Source organism: Hemicordylus capensis, chromosome 2 (genome assembly GCF_027244095.1).
Source record: "Hemicordylus capensis ecotype Gifberg chromosome 2, rHemCap1.1.pri, whole genome shotgun sequence".
Taxonomy (NCBI): Eukaryota; Metazoa; Chordata; class Lepidosauria; order Squamata; family Cordylidae; genus Hemicordylus; species Hemicordylus capensis.
The window spans coordinates 343,161,650-343,185,006 of record NC_069658.1 but is presented as its reverse complement, the minus strand read 5'-3'; the positions used below and the strand labels follow the sequence as shown (position 1 = coordinate 343,185,006).

Genomic DNA, 23,357 nt, shown 5'->3' with positions numbered 1-23,357 from the left:
CCATTAACTAGAAGTAAGCCCCATCCCCGCAACATGAGACTTAAGAAGTTGTCCTTTCCCCTTCAAATCCTCATCATACCTGTGAATTTTACACCAAGAACACTGTGGTGAAATTATTCAGTATCAGCCCTACTGCTGAGTGAGGTAATCCAGAGGTTTGGAATTCACATGGAGCAGAGTTGTCTAGGGTTGTGAGAGAACTAGAATATGCCCCTCCTCCCTTAGGAGGAAACCAAATTTAGAATGCTCAGTTACCAACTGTGATGTTTTTAATGAATTTTTTGTGGATAAAATCTCTTGTATTCAAGCCAACTTGGACACCACAGTTACTGCAGAGTCTACTGTGGAGGTGTCCAGCAACTCCTCTTATGCGATCAGACTGGATCAGTTTTAGTTTGTGGCTCCTGAAGACATGGACAAGCTGCTTTGGATGGTACATCCTACCACCTGTTCCCTTGATCTTGGCCAAACTTGCCTTATACAATCTATTGGAGAGGATCTGGTAAATATCAGAAATGCTTCTCTGATAGATAATGGAGAGGATGTGGGAGGGTAGGATACCTGCTTGTCTTAAGGAGGCCATTATTAGACCATTCTTGAAGAAACCTACATTGGACCCCTTAGGCAATTATAGGCCTATCTCCAACCCCCTATGGTGGGGCAAGTTGATTGAGAGGGTGATGACCTCTCAGCTCCAGGCAGTCTTGGAGGAGACAGATTATCTGGACCATTTCAAACAGGATTCTGGCCAGGCTATGGGGTGTAGACTATCTTGGTGGGCCTGATGGATGATCTCCAATTGGGAACTGATGGAGAAAGTGTGACTCTGTTGGTCCTTTTGGATTTTTTGGTAGCTTTTGATACCATCGACAATAGTATCCTTCTGGGGTGTCTGAGGGGGTTGGGGGCAGGAGGCACTGCTCTGTAGTGGTTCCACTCCTACCTCTCGGGAAGATTCCAGATGGTGTCCCATAGAAACTATTACTCTTCAAAGCAAGAGCTTTTGTATGGAGTCCCACAGGACTCTGTACTGTCTCCAGTACTTTTAACATCTGCATGAAACAACAGGTTACTCACCTGTAACTTTGGTTCTTCTAGTGGTCATCTGTACTTTTACACTAATGGTCTATGTGCCTGTGCAGAGACCTCATTGGAATCTAACAAGCGCAATTCTTCTGCTTTGGGAGGGAACCCCGCCACCAGGCGCTATATGTGGCTGCACCACCCCTCATCCCCTCAGTCACAGAGTCCAGCTTCAGTGAACTCCATGGGGAGGACGGGAGGGCGTGTAAAAGTAAAGATGACCACTAGAAGAACCAATTGCAGGAGAGTAACCTGTCGTTCTTCGACATGGTCTCTGTCTTTTACACTAATGGGCACGTAACGAGCTAGCACCCAAGGAGGAGGGAAGACAGAAACAAGACGCAATCTACCAGAAGAATTTTATTTCAGAACAAGTACATCAACCAAAAATGGATTGTAGGACACTCCTGCCAAATATGGCATCATTCCGTGCCTTGGCATCAATTGCATAATGACAGATAAATGAATGGGGTGAAGCACAGGTAGCTGCCTGACATATAGCGTCCAACGGAACCGCACAATCAAAGGCTACAGAGGCCACCACAGACCTAACAGAGTGCGCCTTAACTGTTGCAGGCAACTGTTTATGAGCCAATTGATAACAAAGCTCAATTGTGGAAACTATCTACCTGGACATGGACTTGGCCAACACTTGGAGACTATTATTATTATTATTATTATTACTATTATTTTACATTTATATCCCGCTCTTCCTCCAAGGAGCCCAGAGCGGTGTACTACATACTTGAGTTTCAATTTCACAACAACCTTGTGAAGTAGGTTAGGCTGAGAGAGAAGTGACTGGCCCAAAGTCATCCAGCTAGTTTTTTTATGGCTGAGTGGGGATTTGAACTTGGGTCTCCCCGGTCCTAGTCCAGCACTCTAACCACTACACCACGCTAGCTCTACACCATGTGGCCCATCGTACAGATCAAACAAGGCAGGAGATTTCCTCCATTCAGCAGACCTCTGAACGCAGAAGGATAACGCCCTTCAAACGTCCAAACGATGTAATCTTCTCTCCGCATCCGATGATGGATTTGGAAAAAACAGGCAAAGTGAGCTGGGACGAACGGTGAAACATAGACACCACTTTGGGCAGGAACTGGACATCTGTCCCAAGTACAACCTTGTCTTTGTGGAATTGAAGGTATGGTTGGTCAACCCTCAGGGCCCTTAACTCACTCACCCTCCTAGCAGAGGTAATGGCCACCAAAAAGGAGACCTGGTGGTAATGGCCACCTGGTGGTAATGGCCACCAAAAAGGAGACAGGGATCAATTGAAGCCAAAGGCTCAAATGGTGGTCGCAGCAGATCAGCCAATACCACCGATAGGTCCCAGGCTGGTGACACGACAAGATCGTCTGGCAACATATGTGTTAAACCTTTTAGAAAACTTTTCATCACTGGGTCTTTAAACCATGAGGCCTGTTGGTGGGGGAATGCGCCACAACAGGAGCCAAATACACTTTAAGGGACAAAAGCTTTAAACCAGACTCCTTAAGGGACAACAGATAATTACATATATCTTGTACAATTGGATTACACATCAAACCCCTGCAGGGAATCGAATGAACAGAAAAAAATCCACTTGTGATCATACAACTTCCATGTGGACTGCTTCCTGGCAGCAACCAAAATTTCCTTAAGTCTCAACGGAAAGTCAGCAGGACCTTCCATGCCATCAGGTGGAGGGACCGAACATCCGGGTGGAGCACCCATCCCTTCTCCTGTGACAGCAGGTCTGGTAGGACATTCAGGCGTTTCCAATCCACCTCTAAGCACCTCAGGGCTGGAAACCAAGGCCTCCTGGAGCACCACTGGGCTATCAGGATGGCCTTGGCCTTATCCACCCTCAGTTTGCACAGGACCCTCGGAATGAAGGGAAACGGGGGAAACATGTACAGAAGAGGGCCCGTCCAAGATTGGGCAAAGGCATCGCCTAGAGAACCCAAACCCTCCCCTTTTCTCGAGCAATGGAGGACACATTGTGCATTGTCCCGGGAAGCAAATAGGTCCGGAGTTGGGACTCCCCAATTAACAAATATGTCTGAGAACACTTTGGTGCAATGCCCACTTGTGGGAGACCACTGGCATTCTGCTTAGAATGTCCGCTTGGAAATTCAGGGAACTAAGGCGACACAGCATGTGCCACACACCAATGCCAAAGGTCCAGAGACAGAAGGCTCCTCGAGGACGTGCCACCCTGTCAATTGATGTAGGCTTTTGCCATCGTATTGTCTGTTTGTATTGTCACTGAGTGACCCCCAATCAGGGGCAGGAAGCCCCTGAGAGTGTTGAAAATGGCCAACAGCTCCAAATGATTGATGTGTCGTCCTCTCCTTGGGGTACGAATGGCCACTCACACAAAACCCTTCTAGGTGTGCCCCCCCAACCAATCTCCGAGGTGTCTGCCATGATCACCCAACGGGATCGAGGGGCCTGAAAGGGAGCACCAACACTCAGATGCCGCCACTCCGTCCACCACTCTGCTGTCGCCCGTACCCATCGAGGGGGTGTGCACTCTAGATGGCCTGGATCCCAAAGGGGATCGAACACGTCTAAAAACCACCTCTGAATGATGCGTATTCAAAGACATGCTTGAGGCAGCACATATGCATTAGCCGCCATATGACCCAACAGGTGCTGCACTGAGCACATAGTCTGCGGGCCTCCAGCGAAGAAAGCGGCCACCAGCTTCCAGAGAGTATCTATGCGGCCTACTGGAAGGAAGACCTTTTTCAAGGTCATATCAAATATCAGCCCAATGAACTGAATCCGTCGGGTGTGTTCCAGGTGAGATTTTTTGAAATTTATTTGGAAACCCAGAACCTGCAGAGTATCCACTACAATCTCGAGGGCATCCAGGACCGCACATCTGGTGCTCGCCACGATGAGCCAAATGTCTAAATACAGTAAAACCTGCAACCCTCGCTCCTGCAGAAAAGCCACCACCGGGGCCAGGCATTTCATAAAAACCCTCGGTGCTGTCGTGAGACCAAAAGGCAAGGCCTTGAATTGATAGTGGATCCCCCTTATCTGAAACCACAGGAAGCAACAATGCTGAGGATGTATCGAGACGTGGTAATATGCATCTTTTAAGTCCAGGGAAACCATCCATATGTTCTTTTCCAGGATGGTCATAATGTTCAGTACCAACAGCATTCGGAACCGTTTGTAGACCAAATGTTTGTTCAGGGCCCTGAGGTACAGTATGGGGTGCTGACCACCGTCCAGTTTTGGTACAAGAAAGTACTGGGAATAGAACTTGGGGCTGTCGGGATTGGTGACCTTCTTGATCATGTCCTTTGACAGAAGAGCAGCGACCTCCTGGTCCAACTGTGGGGTGCATGGCGTCACCACAATTCTGGACACTGGCCGTATTCCACATAACTCTAGGGCACAGCCCAAACTTATGATCGTAAGGACCCACTGGTCCATAGTCACTTTATCCCAGTTTGTATCTTGACTGGGATTTGTTCCCATGAAAGGACCGTTCCAAAGCCGACTGTTGTGGGAAGGGGCCTTCTGCAGTTGATAAGGCGACCACTTGGCAGTTTTCTGTGGTTTAGTAGCCAATGAAGCAAATGACATGGACCGTGCTGTGCTCCTCAATTTCTGAACTTTCTGGAGCATGTCATCAGTCTGCTAAAAAAAAAGGCTAGAGCCCTCAAAGGGCAGATCCTTGACCGTACCACGGGCCTCATAGTTCAATCCAGACGAACGCTGTCAAGCGTGTCGTCACTCGGTGCCAACTGGCTGTGACCCCTGGTCCTTTGCAAGGGCGCCTCCACAACAATTGAATTCGGGTGGGATGATTTTTCAAAAAGGTTGCGCCATCCTGCAATTGCACCCTGTAGAAATTCTCTGAATGCCTGTTAGGCTGGGAAAGCATTGCCAGCTTCTTCCAGTGATCTCACATGACCCGGAACAATGCTGGATTCAGGGGCAATGTGGCCTGTACCTTGGCCTCCGAATAAATAAGGCTGAATAACAGGTCTAGTTCTCCCTTTAGCTGAGTACCAAGGCTCACTGCCAAGGCTGAAGCCATTCGGGTCACGTAAGCGGAGTACAGCTTGAAGTCCTCTGACGGGGAAACAGGCTTCGAGTCTGACTGTATGTTATTTTTTTAAAAAATTATTTTTACATTTTATATCACGCTCTTCCTCCAAGGAGCCCAGAGCGGTGTACTACATACTTGAGTTTCTCTTTCACAACAACCCTGTGAGGTAGGTTAGGCTGAGAGAGAAGTGACTGGCCCAGAGTCACCCAGCTAGTTTCATGGCTGAATGGGGATTTGAACTCGGGTCTCCCCGATCCTAGTCCAGCACTCTAACCACTACACCACGCTGGCTTTCTATGTTGAGTGGGGAAGAGCCCAGAGAAACAAATGAAGAATCCTGGGAGCTGGCATCACTCGCACACTCGGGCTCTGGGGGAGCCAAAGGATCTGGTGCCATGGGTGTCAAACCCGAAGGGGAGCCCGGTTTGCTATCCGGATTGTCCGGTACCGAAGTGGAAGGTCCTGCTGGCAATATTTGGATAGGCATGGGAGTCTGTTGTATCACTGGGACTGACTGGGGTGGTTCGCGAAGCTCATTTTGATCCCTCGGGGAGCGTTGTGGTGAGCGGGAACACGGCCTCCCTTCCAAGTGTGAGGGGGGTTCACACCAACCCCTCATTGTCACAGGCTTCCCATATGTGGGACCATCCAAGTAATGGAACCCATAGTGGGGCTGAGCATGGTTCTAATCGTCAGACTGATAGTCCACCTAGTATCGATCGCACGACCCAGGGTCCCAGCACCAAGCGCCATAAGGAGGCTCAACTTCACTCGAGGAGGGACATTCCACCGCCCAGTATTGATCTGGATATGATTGATCACAACAGTCCCAGGACCGATCTCATCTGTAAGTCGAGGAGAGTTCTTCCAAGTCCCAACGGGCACCCTGGTCCCTCAGGAAGATATCCTCCTGTTGCCTCTGAGGAGGTGACCGATGGCTAGGCAGCCACGATGCATCTTCTGTGGGCTTGGTTGGGGAATAGATCTCCTCCTCCGATGAAGCATACCCTGGTTCATCCATTGCTACCAAAAGTTCTCTATTCAATCTAGCCTGATCACGGGCCAAGTTCAACGACTCCACAACCACATGCGGGCTAGACTGTGCCAACACCGACGACTTCTGTATGGGACTATCTGAGGCCGCTTTAGTCTTCTTGGCCACAGGGGCCTCAGACATTCTTCTTATTAAGTATAGGAGGGAGGTGTCAACCTGCTGGCAAGTCACAATGCAACTTCAGCTTCTTCTTTATCTTAGGTACCAAAGTTACAGGAATCAAGGATGATTTCGGTATCATGGTAGCTGAACGCTGCGGAGCGTCTTCTGAGTGCACCGGCTCACTCAACATCACTGCAGGGACAACCTTAGGGGGTGTCGATACCAGTACAGAGCTCAGGTTCTCGGCCTCTACAGGAGCACACACAGAACGCTCCGATATCACCAATGAAGCCTTTTTCACGGATCGCTTCAACGATAAGGCTTCTGATGAACGGAGAGCCAGGTCCCACAGGGCTGTGCGCAGGCAAGAATTTTGGCGAGCCTGCTTTGTGAACTTCTGACAGTGAAGACAGGTCTCGACAATGTGGGATTCCCCCCCATTACACAAGAGACATTTGGTATAAGTATCAGGGAAAGGGATATTTGATCCACACCGAACATACTTTTTGAAGTTCGTCGTGCCAAGCATAAACGCCGAAGGCTGGCCACCACGGTCTGTCCCAACTGGGATCGGAGCTCCAAAAAAAGGAAAAGACTGTAAAAACCAACACGCCAAGAAAAACCCGCTACTACCCTCAAAGAAATAAAGAAATAAAGGAAGGAAGGAAAACGAAGCAGGGAGAAAAAACAACAAGGGGATAGACAGATCCTACTCGTTGTCAAGCTGCAGACTCCGCAATGTTCACTGAAGCACGGACGAAGAATGACTGAGGGGATGAGGAGTGGAGCAGCCGCATATGGTGGCTGGGGTGGGGAGGTTTCTGGCCGAGCAGCAGAATTGAGCTTGTTAGATTCCTACAAGGTCTCTGCGCAGGCGCATAGCCCATTAGTGTAAAAGACAGAGGCCATGTCGAAGAACCACTGGGAATGATCATCAGGAAATTTGGTGCAAGGTGCTATCAATATGATGATGACACCCAAATCTATGTCTCCATGTCAACTTCATTGGGAGATAGCATAACTTCCATAAATGCCTGCCTGGAGGTGGTATAGGGCTGGATAAGAGATAACAAACTGAGGCTGAATCAAAGTGAGATGGAGTTACTTATTATTATTATTACTATTATTTATTTACACAGTCAGACAGGTTTTACTGACTGGTTTGTTTTATACAGACATCGAGTCCTTCCCAAGGACCTGGGATGGCTGGATTTTATTGTCAATGTTGTTGCTGTTATTATATATAGAATACAGGCTGTTCCCAGTAAAGCTGCTTTTTGTAATTGGCTGGTGGTGATTTCTGTGGCCCCTATGGTGTTGAGGTGCTCTTCAAGGTCTTTTGGAATTGCACCCAGGGTGCCAATTACCACTGGGATTATTTTGGTCTTCTTCTGCTACAGCCTTTCAATTTCAATTTGTAGATCTTTGTATTTGGTGATTTTTTCTATTTCTTTTTCTTCTATTCTGCTATCCCCTGGTATTGCTATGTCGATTATTTTCACTTGTTTTTCTTTCTTCTCGACTACAGTTATATCTGGTGTATTGTGTGGCAGATGTTTGTCTCTTTGTAGTCAGAAGTCCCATAATATTTTTGCATCTTCGTTTTCTACAACTTTTTCAATTTTATGGTCCCACCAATTTTTGGCTACAGGTAGCTTGTATTTTTTGCAGATGTTCCAGTGTATATACCTGCTACTTTGTCATGCCTTTGTTTGTAGTCAGTCTGTGCGATCTTTTTACAACAGCTGATTAGGTGGTCTACTGTTTCATCTGCTTCTTTACAAAGGCGGCACTTGCTGTTTGTTGTGGATTTTTCTACTTTTGCTCTTCTCGCATTTGTTCTTAGTGCCTGTTCTTGTGCAGCCAGTATTAAACCCTCTGTTTCTTTCTTTAAGTTGCCATTCTTAAGCCATTGACAGGTCTTGGTGATGTCTGATTTTCCACTTATATTGCGCAAATATTGATCATGCAGGGGCTTATTTTTCCATTTTTCTGCTTGGTTCTTGACTTGTTCTTTCTTGTAGGCCTGCTTTGTTTCATTGGTGTTGAATAGTTTCTCGTTACTGACCTTTTTAAGTACATCTTCTTCACTGTCCTTGATATATTCTTCAAGGCCTCTTTTCTCCTCCTCTACTGTTTGATGGACTTGCAGCATTCCTCTTCCACCTGAGCTGCGAGGGAGATACAGGACCAGGTCTCACGATCAGTGAGACCCGGTTTAGGGCACTGAGCGGGAAGAGCGGGCTAAGCCCGCTCTCCCCACTCACGAGCGGGCAACGAGCCCTGGGCGGCCAGATCGGTTACCCACACGATGGCCGGCTCCGAGACGGAGCCGGTGGGGGCTGGGGAACTCAGGGGCCATGTGGCCCCCGGAAGCACCAGTATGCCCTGCGCGAGTGCTCAGGGCATACTGGGGAGACCCCCGAGCCGGGAGGCTGTTTTTAAGCCTCCCAGCCGGGGGTCTACTTGCGAGTAGCTGCGGCGTGGAGCCGCAGTTACTCATGAGCAGATAGCCCAGGTTTGCGGAGCACTCACTCCGCAAACCCGGGCTAAGGGGCAGGCTACAGGAGAGGGTTAGCCGCTCCAGTACCACCGGGCTTGGCTGCGAGCCCGGTGATTCTTACGATCACAAAAATCGGGCTAGGATTTTCCTAGCCTGGTTTTTGTGATCGTAAGAATAGCCCCATAGCCTATCTACATCACTGTGGGGGTACAGAGCATGATTGATGGTCATGATTTTCCTGGTCTTACAATCTAGCATCTCTAGCTCTGCCTGGGTCCAGTCTATTATTCCTGCACTGTATCTGATAACAGGTATAGCCGAGGTGTTTATGGCTTGTATGGTGTTCCTGCCATTGAGTTTGGACTTTAACACCATACAAGACATAAACACCTGGGTTATACCTGTTAGCAGTTACAGTGCAGGAATAATAGACTGGACCCAGGCAGAGCTAGAGATCATTTTTATCATCATCATCCATCATCATCAATAATTTGATTTCTATACCACCCTTCCAAAAATGGCTCAGGGAGGTTTACACAGATACATAACAAACAAATAAGATGGAAACCTGTCCCCAAAGGGCTCACATTCTAAAAAACCCCCATAAGACAGACACCAGCTACAGTCACTGGAAGTACTTTGCTGGTGGTGGATAGGGCCAGTTACTCTCTCCCTGCTAAATAAAGAGAATCACCATGGTAAAAGGTGCCTCTTTGCCCAGTTAGCAGGGAATCTACTTATTGTGCAGGGCCAGAATTCAAGAGATGATTTAGATCTACCTGGTCTAGATGTGGTTATACTCTCCCAGAAGGAACAGATACATCATTTGGAAGAACTCCTGAATCCAAACCTCTCTCTCTGGAGTCTCAGGTTGAGGCAGTGGCCAGGAGTGCTTTTTATTAGCTTTGGCTGATACGTCAGCTATGTTCTTTTTGTGAGCTATAAGTCTTTAAAACTGTGGTGCATATGTTGGTAACCTCCAGGCTTGATTACTGCAATGAATTCTACATTGGGTTACCTTTGTATGTAGTCTGGAAAATATAATTGGTGCAAAATGCGGCAGCCAGGTTTGTTTCCAGGGCAACCCAAAGAGACCATATTATTTCTATTCTAAAAGAACCACTAGATACCAATATGTTTCCAGGCAAAATACAAAGTGTTGGTCATTACCAATAAAGCCCTTAACGGCTTGGGCCCATGGTATTTCAGAAAGCACCTCCATCATGAATCCTGCTGCCTTCTGAGATCATCAGGAGAGGTCCGGTTGCGGTTGACACTGGCTTGTTTGGTGGTAACTCAGAGCCAGGCCTTCTTTAAGGCTGCCCCAGGACTTTGGAACATGCTCCCTGTCAGAATAAGAGCTTCCCCATCTCTGAATGCCTTTAAGAAAGCTCTCAATACACACCTGTTTTCCAGGTTTTTAGTTAAATTTTTCTATATAGTGTTTTAATCATTTTAACTGTTTTTATTGTTAGCTGTTTTTAGATTTTGTGAATTTTATGTAAACCACCCAGAGAGGTTTTATTAGGTGGTTTATAAATTTAATAAACAAACAAACAAACAAATTTGGTGCCCTCAGTAACACTGACAACACCCAGCTCTATCTCTCTTTCCCCATCTTATTCAGGTGAGACAGTGAAGTTGCTGAATCAGTGCTTGGGATGGAAGCACAATCCAGACAAGATGGAGGCACTGATGGTTGGTTGTTCCAACTATCCAGGGAGGTGGTGTTCAAGTGGTTGTAGACACGGTGCACTACCCCTAAAGCATCAGGTCTGCAGTTTGCTCAGAGATCCAGCTCTGTGGCTGGAGACCCAAGTAGCATCTGCAGCATGGAGTACTTTTCATGGTACACCAGTAGCGGCCCTTTCTGGGCAAAGCTACCCTGGCTATGGTTATCCATGCTTGTCACCTTCACACTAGACTACCATAATGCACTGTACATGGGATTGTCATGGAAGACTACTTAAAAACTACCGTTTGTCCAAAATGCTACAGATTACTGACTAGCAACCTGGAGACAGACAGTTAGTTGAGAGTATATCTCAACAGCTTGTGTGGCTGCTGGTCTGTTTCAAGAACACATTTTAAGTGCTGGTGGTTATAGGGCCTGGGACACAATTACCAAAAGAACCTGACAGGGCATACCATGTTCTGAGGCTTTTCTCCTTATGCTTCTACCTTCAGAAGGAAAGTGGGTGGCAGCTGGGGAAAGAATATTTTCAGACATGGCACCTTGCCTTTACATGTCCTCCTGAGGGAAGTTTAGTGTCTTTTTGGTGCCAGGCAAAGACCTTTTTATTTTCTCCATCATTTTATGTGGCCATCATTTTATGTGGCTGGTGTGTTTATATTGGCTATATATTTGTTCATATATTTATTGCTGTGAACCAATATTATTTGTTTGTCTTCTTTTTTAAAATGTGAGATGCCCTGAGAGAACTTGTGCTGAAGGTCTGGATAAAAATTGACTAAACAAAAAATAAATAAGCTTTTCCTTACACCAATGCAAGTACAATTTCAAGTGCATCAATGGTAAAGCTTTTCCCTCTCTTAAAAAAATTACCACGGGACTAAAACATAATTCTCTTCTTCATCTTGTTTTTTTGTTACATTGGGAAAATGTCAAATGTGACTCAAGAAAATAATTTCCCAAGCTTTTTAATGGAAGTCGCATACAATATTGGTTCTCTTTCCTTTGCTCCTCATTATACACAAAAACCTGGGTTTAGCAAGTTCCCAGCTTTAGAAGCAGTCTCCTAGTTATGAAATACTGATAAGGCCTTTTCAGAGTTCAATTCGAGTACCTCACATGCATGATCATCAAAGCTCTTCTTCTGTCCTCCGCCATTGCCACATGATTGCTTGGATGGAGTTTTCTGCAGGAAGTCAGAGATCCTCTGTACCAGGAAATCCCGATCTTTCAGGTTGGCAAAAAGGAAGGTCATTTTGCTTTTGGTGCTGATGGACAGTGGACTAGGCAAGACGCTGGAACTGTCAGCTTTCTCAACAATTGTGACCTACAAAATACACACAGGGACAATCTGGATGTGATTAAGCTTCTCCCTTGTTACAATGTTCAACAGTCATGTAGTGGAGCCAGAAAGCACTGGAACTTCTTCCAGCCCCATGTTCCAGGTGGAACATAGGGAAAAGAGGGGCAGCAGCTGCCAGAGGGGCCAGGGCCAGTTCCATTTCCAGCTCCAGAGAAGGTGGCAGGGGCGGCATGTGATTCTTTTTAAGAAAGTCGCCCGGCTCTTCACCACCTCTGCAATGGTTCCCAGAGGTTGCCACTGGGTGCCCGAAGGCAGGCAATGAAGAGTGGGCAGTGTTCTTAAAAGGAATTGCGTGCTGCCCTTGCCACCACCCACTAGCAGCAGCAGCAGATCTGGCTCCAGGTGTCTCTGTCTGGAGGCTTCCCTGGGGCCCTGCTGTCCGCCGGTCTCCTCTCCTGCCTGGCTGGCTGCACACCCTGCGGATCTGCTCCCTCCCTCCCCGCTGCCCACTGATCTACCCCTCATATGGCATCTGTGCCACACCTCCTCTCACGGCTGGCTGGCTGTTCTCAGGGCTGGATAAAGGGAGTCGGAAGCCTGCTGCAAATTGAGGTTTGTGCCCCTTCCCTCTCCCCACCCCCCCGCCACAGCACCACCAATTATTTTGGGTGGGGGGGCTTTTTCTATAACTCCTCCCACCCCAGGGACAGCAAGCAGCCCCATAGCCACACTCATCCTGACAGCCATACCTCACAGCCATGCCCACCCCAACAGCCACATCTAGATGTCTTAGTGGACAAACTGAATATGAGGCAGAAGTGTGATGCAGCTGCTAAAAAGGCTTAACAGAAGCAGAGTCCAGATCATGAGAAGCAATAGTTCCACTCTATTCTGCATTGGTCAGGCCTCATTGGGAATACTGTATCCATTTATAGACCCCACATTTTAAGAAGGAGCATGGGTGGCACAAGAAACTTTGATGCCTGAGGCAAAGAAGGAGATGACCACATTGACTTTGTTTTCTTTATGCAGCAGAATTAAGTGGCACACCTTTTCCTGGACCACACTACTTAAATGTTTCCTCATATAAGAATATGCCTGCGAACAGAAAAGTAGCATGCAAGGGAAAAGAGTTCAACCCAGCATTCTTTGTGACAATGCAGGGGAGAAGCTTTTCTAATTGTTTGGATTTGGGGGGTGGGGGAGAATTTTCAAATATGTAACCCTACCCCAGCTTGAAATGGTGCAATCCAGGAAAAGCTTTACTGCTCTGAACAGTGCTGGGTTGCTGGGATTCAGCCAATGTGCCCCTACTGCAATAGCCTTTTGTTATTCTTAGTAGATGGAAATTGCCAATACAAACTTGCCAGTACATAGGAAGACAGCTTCCATACCCTCCAGCACTGGCATTGCTGGAAACAGGGACATAAATAAAATAAATATTTATTTCTTCCATTTCTGTACCACCTTGCCCAAATGGCTCTAGGCGGTTCAAAAATATAAAAACAGATAACACACAAATAAATAAGTCATTAAAACAAAATGGAGCATTGGTTCACTTACCGTGAAGGCTTCTTCTTGCTGCTGCATCCAAAGGCGTCTCCTTGAGTGGGTTATGATTTTCCATGTGACCCCCTAAGGCATGACTATGCAAATTAGTTAGAGTCTTTAAAAGGTGGAGAAACATGACCCCACCCAGTTCTTTTCGGACAAGAAATCCAAGAGTACTCTGAGGAAGGGAAACACATAGTGAAAATAACTATAACAAAAACACTGAACTAGGAGCAAAAAAACCCAACAACTTCCAACAATTTGGAAAAAACTGATTGTGTCCACCAAAAAGGTGGATGATATAAGAGTCTTCTTTGGTTTTAGGCAAATAATTTAGAGATAATTTAGAGAACGCTCCCCCCGAGGGACGGTCTGGATGCTAAGAAAGATGGGTCCTTAGAGATACCACAGCCCTCGGGGGGAGCACCCGCGCCTACTCCAAGGGAAGAACCTATTGGAGCACCCCCTCCACAATGCATCTTGAGCAGAGGTGAAGGTATCCACTCTGTAGTGCCTGGTAAAAGCTGATGGGGCAACCCAGGTAGTTGCCCTGCAAATGTCTGGGACCAGAGCATTAGTAGAAAAACACTGCCAAGGTGGCGGCCACCATGGTTGAAAGAGCAAAAACTTTAGTGGTAGCCCTAAGATTCTGAGATTCATATGCTAGGGTTATGCACACTTTGAGCCACCAAGCTATGGTGGTGGAAGTCACAGCCTGACCCATGTTTCGAGGCAAAAAGGAAATAAATGACGACTCCGTAGTCCGGATGGACTTTGTGCACTTCATGTAGGTCTTCAGGTACCTACGGACATCTAGCTTGTGCCAAGCTTTTTCTGCTGGATGAATCGGTTTTGGGCAAAAGGACAGTAATACCACATCCTGGGACATATGAAAAGGCGAGGACACCTTGGGTTGAAAGAAGGATTTAGGGATGAGTTTCATTGAGTTCTCTGAAAAAATGCAGAGGTTTTTGTAAACTGTAAGAGTTTGGAGCTCAAACACCCTCCATGCCTATGTGACAGCAATAAAAAAGGCAGGCTTTAGGGTTAAGAGGCGTAAGGGGATAGATTTTATTGGCTCAAAGGGAGGGCTCTGTAGAGCCTTTAGGATCATGTGTAGGTTCCATGTAGGGAAACGGTGCACCGCTCATGGAGCTGGTAGGGTTGCACCTTTGAGTCGCCTCCACAAATGCAGATGTCTTAGCCTGGAGCGCCTCGACCCCCAAAAAATAAGATCTACTAGGGCGGCAGCATGTCATTTTAGTGTGCAGTAAATGCTTCATGGTAGCTGCCCCTTTTGGAACTCCATGTCTTGCAGGCCATGTCTTTACTGGAGAAAAACTTGCCAAGTGCATTGATAGATTCTGTTAGTGGAAGGGCATCAAGAGGCCAGCATCATGTCAAAAACCTGTGAAGAATAGCCATGCTTTTTCAAGAAGCACTGTTCAGTCTCCATGCAGCTAGCTGTAACCAGCCTGGCTCTGGATGGTGCACTGGGCCCTGCTGGGGTAGGTCCACCATGACTGGAAGTATCAAGTGATCTGCTGCTGCCAGGTTTTGGATTTCTGAATGCCAGGGTCTTTGAGGCCCAAACAGAGCTACTAGTAGGACCTGGGCTTTGAGGAGTTTCACCTGTTGTAGAAGCTAGGCATGGAGTAGCATCGGTGGAAAAGTGTGTAGGAGATCCCCCGGCCACGGAGATGAGAGGGCATCCGCCGATTCCACTTGCGGAGAGGGGAACCAAGTGAAGGACCTTGGTACTTGAGCATTCTTTGGAGTTGCAAACAGAACCACGGACAGGTGGCCGAAGTGGTCCGATATTACTCTGAAGGTGTTTGGGTTCAGCCTCCAATCTCCTGGGAGAATTTCCTTCCTACTGAGCCAGTCTGTCACCATGTTCAGGTTGCCTTGCTGATGGTGCGTTGTTACTGAAGCCACATTTTGTTCAGCCTATTGGAACAGAAGAACCACTTCTGCCTGCAGAGAGTTCTACCTGATGCCTCCTTGGTGGTTGACATGCGCTTTCGCTGTGGTGTTGTCCGTGCAGACCAGTATTCATTCATTCATTCGATTTCTATACCGCCTTTCCAAAAATGGCTCCAGGCGGTTTACACAGAGAAATAATAAATAAATAAGATAAGATAGCTCCCTGTCACCAAAGGGCTCACAATCTAAAAAGAAACATAAGATTAGACACCAGCAACAGTCACTGGAGGTGGATAGGGCCAGTTACTCTCCCCCTGCTAAATAAAGAGAATCACCACGTTAAAAGGTGCCTCTTTGTCAAGTTAGTAAGTATGTGTTGATTCTGGACCATGTGGTGGAATGCCAGTCAGATCGCTCAGCGATTCAGATCATTTATGCTGTGTTGCTTTTCGCTGGCCACCCAATTTCCTTGTGCCAACTAGTGGAGACAGTGGGTGCCCCAACCGTGCTTGCTTGCGTCCGTGGTGACGACTCGCGGAGGGTCCAGGAACTCCTTCCCCACAGAGAGGTGTGGGGGTGTAATCCACCATCTCAGAGACTGTAGTACATGGGGTGGAAGGTCCACCTGTTTGGTGGATTTCATGGCAATCTCTGGGTGGTGGGGTAGCAGAAACCACTGTAAGGGCCGCAGGTGGAAACGCGCTCAAGGTGTCAATTCCAGGGTTGCCACCACTAGTCCCAGGATCCATGTCTATCATGACCCCCAGATGCAGCCGTTGGTGGGAAGAATGTAGCTAGCTTTTCTCCCACTTGATCAGGAAGCTGTGATCCTGGAGGACCTGTAGCGTGGTGTCGAGGTCCTTCTGGGCGGCCTTCAGAGACGGAGATTGAAGGAGCAGGTCGAGCAGGCAAGCAAAAATCCTGACCTGTAGGAGTCGGAGATGTGCTATGACTGGTGCCCGGACCTTTGTGAACATGTGAGGAGCTGAGGAGAGGCCGAAAAGGAAGCGCTCTGTATTGGTAGTGTGTTTTGGAATATAGAGATCATAGTAGAGGTCGGCTGCTTTGATGTATAGGTATGTGTAGATAAGCCTCCTTCAGGTCTATGGAGGACAGGAAGTCCCAATGGTGTAGGGCCTCTGCAATCAACCCGAGAGATTCCATGCGGAACTTCCTCTTTTTTTACGAAGCAGTTGAGGTATTTTAAGTCCAAAACCACCCAGAGGGAGCTGTCCTTGGGTACGGTGAAGAAGATGGAGTAGATGCACACTCCCTGTTGGTCCACTGGCACCAGTTCTATTGCTCTGATCGATAGGAGGTGTTGTATCGCCTCTTGCAGACCCTTGTGTTTGGAGGGTAGGCAGGAGGTTGGGGTGGGTAGAAGGTGGGGGGGGCTTTCAGTCAATTTTATGCGGTAGCTGCCCTTTATTAAGTCGAGAACCCAACAATCTGAGGTGCAGCCCTCCCAAGTGTGTAAGTGAGAGGAGAGGCGACCACCCAGGGGTGACCCGCCTGAGTTAGGATTGCTGTTTTGGTCTGTTTGCCCTGGGCGGCAAAAGATGCCCTGTTCCCAAACCCTTTTCATGAAGGTCTGGATCTGCCCCAGAAAGGATGTTGGGATCTGAAACCCCGCTCCCTGCCAGCGAAGGGGGACCAAAACGGGCAAAAGGAGTGGGGAAAAAGTCTCCCTTGTGGGCAGACTAGTTTACACAATGAGAAGGGCATAGTCTTCTTCACATCTTTTGACTCCACTAGGATGTCTTTTAGGGCTGCATCTCCAAAGAGCTTTTCCCACATCAAAGGGAACTGTGGCCAGATTGGTCTTAGATGCAGCGTCTACGCATTGGTATTTTAACTACAGGTTCCTGCGGCCCAGTACTGAAGCAGCTGCTGCCCATGAAGCAAACCTCATGGAGTCAAGGGTGGAGTCAGAGATAAAGGCCTGAGCCTTGTGTAATTTTAACAGGGTTTAGCGCAGTCTTGCCAGGTTAGAAACTGGGTCCTGGCCAGTTTGAGACATACCATGTTTGGTTACTATGGAGGCGGCCGCTGAGGCTCTCATTGCAAAAGTGGCAGCATCATGTGATCTTTTCATATCAGATGCAGAAACAAGTCCATTCCCCCTTAACAGACTCAATTAAGTGTTTTAAGACTTTAAGACAGTCAAGATAGAGGAGGGAGAATGGAGATGGGGGGGGGAATAGATGAACAGTTTAGAGAGAAAATCCTTTTTTTAAAAAAAAGAAAGGAAGGACAAACAATCAGATAGCAAGCAAAGAGAACCTATGAACAAAAGTATGAGCCAGAAATGAAAGTAAAAGGATATTTGAGCAGAAACTTAGCTAAGAAGAACTGCCTTGGAGCCACAAAGGACTAAAAGAGCTGGGTTGGATCATGTTTCTCCACCTTTTAGATACTCTAACTAATTTGCATAGTCCTGCCTTAGGGGTCACATGGAGAATCATAACTCACTCAAGGAGATGCTCTTGGATGCCAGCAGCAGAGAATTAAAACCAGTTAAAAATATTTCAGTACTCACTAAAAGCCAGGCTAAAAAGAGCTCTCACCTCTTGCCTGTGTGTTTCCCAGAGGCATCTGATGGGCCACTGTGTGAAACAGGATGCTGGACAAGATGGGCTTTGGGCCTGATCCAGCAGGGCCGTTCTTGTGATATGTTTTTAGGGCTCTTTTAAAGGCTGCTAAAATTCTTAAGCCTCTAATATCCATAGGGAGTGCATTCCAGAGCCCAGGAGCAGCTACAGAGAAGGCCACTGCTTACTATCTATCATAATGCAAAAACAACTAAATTGTGTAGCATCTTAACATGCATGTTTGTATTGTTGAAACATAACAAAACACCTCTCACACACAAGACAGAAATTAGAAAAAGAAACTATTCAAATCTGTCCTCTTACAAAAACAACAACAACAAATATTTACATACTGCTTTTCTACAAAAGTTTCCAAAGTGGTTTACACAAACAAACAAACAAATAAATAAATAAGATGGATCATACAAGTGGACAAACACTTCTCTCATAACACTACTCACATGTTATGTTCCACACACATAAAATTACTGCATGCACATACAGGTCTGTACAGTTGTTCATACATTATGTTCAACACAGGACAGTAATACATTTCCTGTCCTGTAGCTTTAAGGTTCACTTTTAAAATGAACTCATGTATTAGTTATTCAGACAAAAGCAAATACATGTGTATTTGTACGCATGTATTTACATATGTATGTAAATACATATGTATTTACATATTATGTGTACACACATTTGTATACCATGTGTGATGTCTGAATAGAATTCCTGTACTGAAAGTATAAGCCTTTTAAAGGGAGGAAATCAGAGGGCCTTTACCCCTCTCTTCTATCTCCTTTCCCCCCAAAAAACCCCAACATTGAAAAATGGACAAACATTCCTTTTCAGCAGGAAACAAGCACCAGGGTGTTAGAAGAGTTGGCTTCTGAAGAAACCACTCAGAGACATAGTTTATAACTGTAAGAAACTGCGTTCTACCAAACATAAGCTGAGAAAGCATAGAGGGGGGGAAAACAGAAATCAGAACTCTTATTTCTTCTGGATAATTGTTAGATGAAAAGATTTTAAAATGACTGCTCCACTCCTCTCTCTCTCTCTGTCGCTGTTGTTGACTTATTGTCTTTCTTTCTCACTCATATCAGAGGTCCTCAGTTCCCCCACCCCACATCCCATAACTCCCAGATCATTCCAAACCAGAGGGCAGACCAATCTTTTTCTTTCTCACACACATTCACTCACGGCTCACTCCCATAAAGATATCACAGGTCTCTCTTCCACAGCCCTGCCCAGAATTTGAATTTGCTGAATTCAGTTCACTCACATAAACACATTACAGGTCTCATAGGAAACTGCCTTATACAAAGTCAGACTATTGGTCCATCTAGCTCAGTATTGTGTACCCACACTGGCAGCAGCTTCTCCAAGGTTGGACTCATGAGTGTCTCTCAGCTTTATCCGGGAGATGCCAGGGAGGGAACTTGGAACCTTCTGCATGCAAACACGCAGGTGCTCTTCTCAGAGCAGCCCCATCACCAGTCTCATTTCCCTTTCATCCTCCCCTTTGCTTATTGAAATTATTTTCTTTCTCTCCCAGCCCCTACCTTACTAAACTTGGTTCTCAGATAATTCCAAAGCAACAAAAAGCCAAGAACATCTGACTTTAAAAGTTGCCTGGCACTGAAGTAGGTGGGAGCATAATCAGGAACCTCCTCCACTTTCCATTTATTTGATTTGGTGAAGTTACTGCTACTCAAGTAGCCAGCCCCCTCCCACTCCCCCAGTCTTGTTTCTTGGGACTTCACATAAGGCAGGGGATACTGGTGGGAGAAGAGCCAAGTCAGCAGCAGCTGGAGAAGACTCTGCAGAGCACCTAAGATGTAAACAGACTCTGCGGGAGCCAGCTTAACACTGATTGATTGGTTGATTGATTAAATGCCATTAAGTCGGTGTCAGCTCTTAGTGATCACACAGACAGATTCTCACCAGGAGGATCTGTCTTCAGCTTGGCCTTTAAGGACTCTCAGTAGTGCATTCATTGCTGTCATAATCGAGTCCATCCACCTTGCTGCTGGTCGTCCTCTTCTCTTTCCTTCAACTTTTCTCAGCATTATGGACTTCTCAAGGGAGCTGGGTCTTCGCATAATGTGTCCGAAGTATGATAGTTTGAGACTGGTCATTTGTGCCTCAAGTGAAATTGATTTGTTGTATGATCCATTTGTTTGTTTTCCTGGCTGTCCATGGTATCCTCAAAAGTCTTCTCCAGCACCAAAGTTCAAAAGCCTCAATGCTTTTTCTATCTTGCTTCTTCAAGGTCCAGCTTTCGCATCCATTGAGTGTCACGGGAAAAGCTATTGTCTGAACTATTCTAATCTTTGTACGTGTAGACACATCACAGAATCTAAATATATTTTCCAAGGCCTTCACTGCAACCCTACCAAGTGCTAGTCTGCGCCGTATTTCTTGACTGCTGGATCCTTTACTGTTGACAGTTGATCCTAAAAGACAGATGCTATCCTCCACTTCAATGTCTTCATTGTCAATTCTGAGGCTGGTTGCTGTACCCATTGTCCTTAGTTAAGTCTTCTTTACATTAAATTGTAGTCCCATTTTTCCCACTGTGCTCCTTGACTTTCATTACTAGAGCTTGCAGATCATGCGCATTCTCAGCTATCAGCGTAGTGCAGGTTATTGATGTTTGTTCCTCCAACTTTAAAACCATGCTCATCTTCTTCCAATCCAGCATCTCTCAGTATATGTTCAGCATATAAATTGAATAAAGGAGAAAGTATACAGCCTTGTCTTACTCCTTTGCCAATCTGGAACCAGTCTGTTTTACCATTTTCTGTCTGGACTGTGGCTTCCTGTCCTGTATATAGGTTTCTCATGAGAACAATAAGATGTTATGGGATGCCCATTTTCCTAAGGATATTCCGCAACTTGACACAAAGCACATATTGACTTCTTTCTGATATTCTTTGGCTTTCTCAATTATCCAGTATGAATCAGCAATGATGTCTCTTGTTCCTCTGCCTTTTCTGAAACCAGCTTGAACATCCGGCATTTCCCTTTCCACGTAGGGCTCTAGGCTGCGTTGGATGATCCTGAGCATTATTTTGCTAGCATGTGAAATCAAGGATATTGTGTGATGGTTTGCACAATCTGTTAAATATCCTTTATTTGGGATGTGTATGTAGACTGACCTCTTCCAATCTGTTGGCCACTGTGTCATTCTCCAAATTTGCTGGCATAGTTTGGTTAGAGCCTTGACTGATTCTTCTTCTGTTGCCTGCCATATTTCTGTAGCTATTCCATCAATTCCTGTAGCTTTCCGACTTGGTAATGACCGGAGTACTGATCTAACTTCATGTTCCCGTACTAGAGGTTCTTGCAAGTAGGGAATATCTTCTAGAGTATCTTGGATGTTGATGTCCCTACTGTACAGATTTCCCGTATACTCCTTCCATCTCTGTTTGATCTTCTCTGAATCAGTTACTATCTGTCCTTTGGCATCCCTTAACATAGCAATTCAAGGTTGGAACCTCCTTCTGAGATCTTTTGGAAAACTTGCCTTTTTCCCCCTTGTCTATTTCCATCCTCAAGGTCTTTACAGATGTCATTGTAGTACTGTTCCTTATCTCTTCTAACAGCTTTCTGAAATTCCCTCTTAAGTTCTTTCCTGAGGTCTTTATCTTTAATTGACTTTGGCTTTTCTCCTCTTCTTGGCAATTCCCACTGTCTGTTCTGACATCCATTTTGCTTTCTTCTGTTTCTTGGTCTTTGGCAGTATCTTTTCACATTCGTCCTTAACAACTTCTTTGATTTCATTCCACAGTTCCTCTGGCTCCCTATCAATGAGGTTCAGAACTTCAAAGCGGTTCCTGATGTTTTCCTTGAAAATGGTGGGTACATTCTCAAGATCATATCGTGGAAGCTGGATAGCTTTGTTTTTCTGCTTTAGCTTGACTTGGAACTTGCACATGAGCAGTTCGTGATCTGTTCCACAGTCGGCCCCCAGCCATGTCTTTGCTGTTATAACTGAGCTCTTCCACCTCCTTGCACCAATAATGTAATCAATTTGATTTCTGTGTACTCCATCTGGTGATGTCCATGTGTACAGGCACCACTTCGGTTGTTTGAAGAATGTGTTAGCAATGAAGAGATCATTGGATTGGCATAAATTAAGTTGTTCTCCTGCTTCGTTTCTGTTTCCTAGGCCATATAGGCCATCTGTGTTTTCCTCCTTACCTTTTCCAACTTTGGCATTCCAGTCTCCAACCACCAGCAGCACATCTTGCTTGCATGTTCTGTCAATTTCAGACTGGACTTGAGCATAAAACTCATCCTCTTCTTCTGCATAGTCGTTGGGGCATAGACTTGAAGAACTGTCATGCTAAAGGGTTGTCCACAAAATCTAATTGATATTAGTCACTGACTGCATTGTACCCAAGTACTGCCATTGCTATATCCTTCCTGATTATGAAAGCAAAGCAATGCCTTCTTTGGTTTTCGTGTCCTGAGTAGAAAATGGTATGATTTTCTGACTGAAAGTGTCCAATTCCAGTCCATTTTAATTCACTGATGCCCAAAACGCCAATCTTCAGTCGATTCATTTCATCTTTCACTGTGTCAAGCTTTCCCATATTCATGCTGCTTACGTTCCACGTTCCCATTGTAGTTTTGTCTTTGCAGCTTCAGATTTTATTTTCCCACACGGCAACATCAGCCGCTAGAGGTCCAAAAGGCTTTATTCTAATTACGTTGTAAACACCATCGGTACTCAGAGATCCTCAGCTCTTCCTCAGTAGCATGCTGAGTACCATTCGACCTGAGGGGCTCATCATCCGGCACTACATCGACAATCATTCTATTTTGTCTATCAGTGTGGTTTTCTTGGTAAAATACAGGAGTGGTTTACCATTGCCTTCTCCTGCACAGTATGAATTGATGCCTTTGTCGTTGTCACTGAAGTGATCGTCCGCCTCCAGCACCTTCCTATATCACTGCTGCCCAATATAGGTGCCTGCTTGCTTTAGCTGGGCATCTGGGATGACCTTTGCGCTTTGGGTGACCCTATTGGGAGTATACCTCCCGGCATACTTCACTCATCCCTCCCAGGAACACCTCCTCTGCCACAATGAGGTAGCATAGCAGGACTTTTGGGTGGGGGCTTAACACTAGACATTGTAATATAAACAATGGACTTCAAAGGGCTCACCAAGTTCTCCCAATGCAATTAATCTGGACCTGAGGTGGCCCCCACAATGGTGTGCCCCCCTCCCATAACTGCAGTACCTACAGTATGCTTTTGCATACTGTATTTTCCAAATTGCATTTGGATGGGAAACTACATACGAGTGCTGTAAGATATTCCCCTTATGGGAGGAGGACACAGCTCAGTGGATGAGCATCTGCATCCTTACACGCAGAAGGTCGCAGATTCCATTCTGGCATCTCCAGGTAGAGCTGGGTAGGACTCCGGCCTGAAACCTTGGGAGAACTGCTGCCAGTCAGAGTAGGCAATACT

At 46.2% G+C, this 23,357-nt stretch overlaps 1 protein-coding gene across 4 annotated transcripts in view; it reads right to left on the bottom strand.

The window, feature by feature from the left end:
- Window positions 1-23,357, bottom strand: part of TBC1D9B (TBC1 domain family member 9B) — a 92,859-nt gene that overhangs the window by 47,233 nt on the left and 22,269 nt on the right. For all 4 annotated transcript variants that reach the window (XM_053298501.1, XM_053298503.1, XM_053298504.1 and 1 more), the window contains one exon: window positions 11,613-11,825. In XM_053298501.1, coding sequence (XP_053154476.1) covers window positions 11,613-11,825 — 213 coding nt within the window. The remainder of the gene's footprint in view (window positions 1-11,612; window positions 11,826-23,357) is intronic.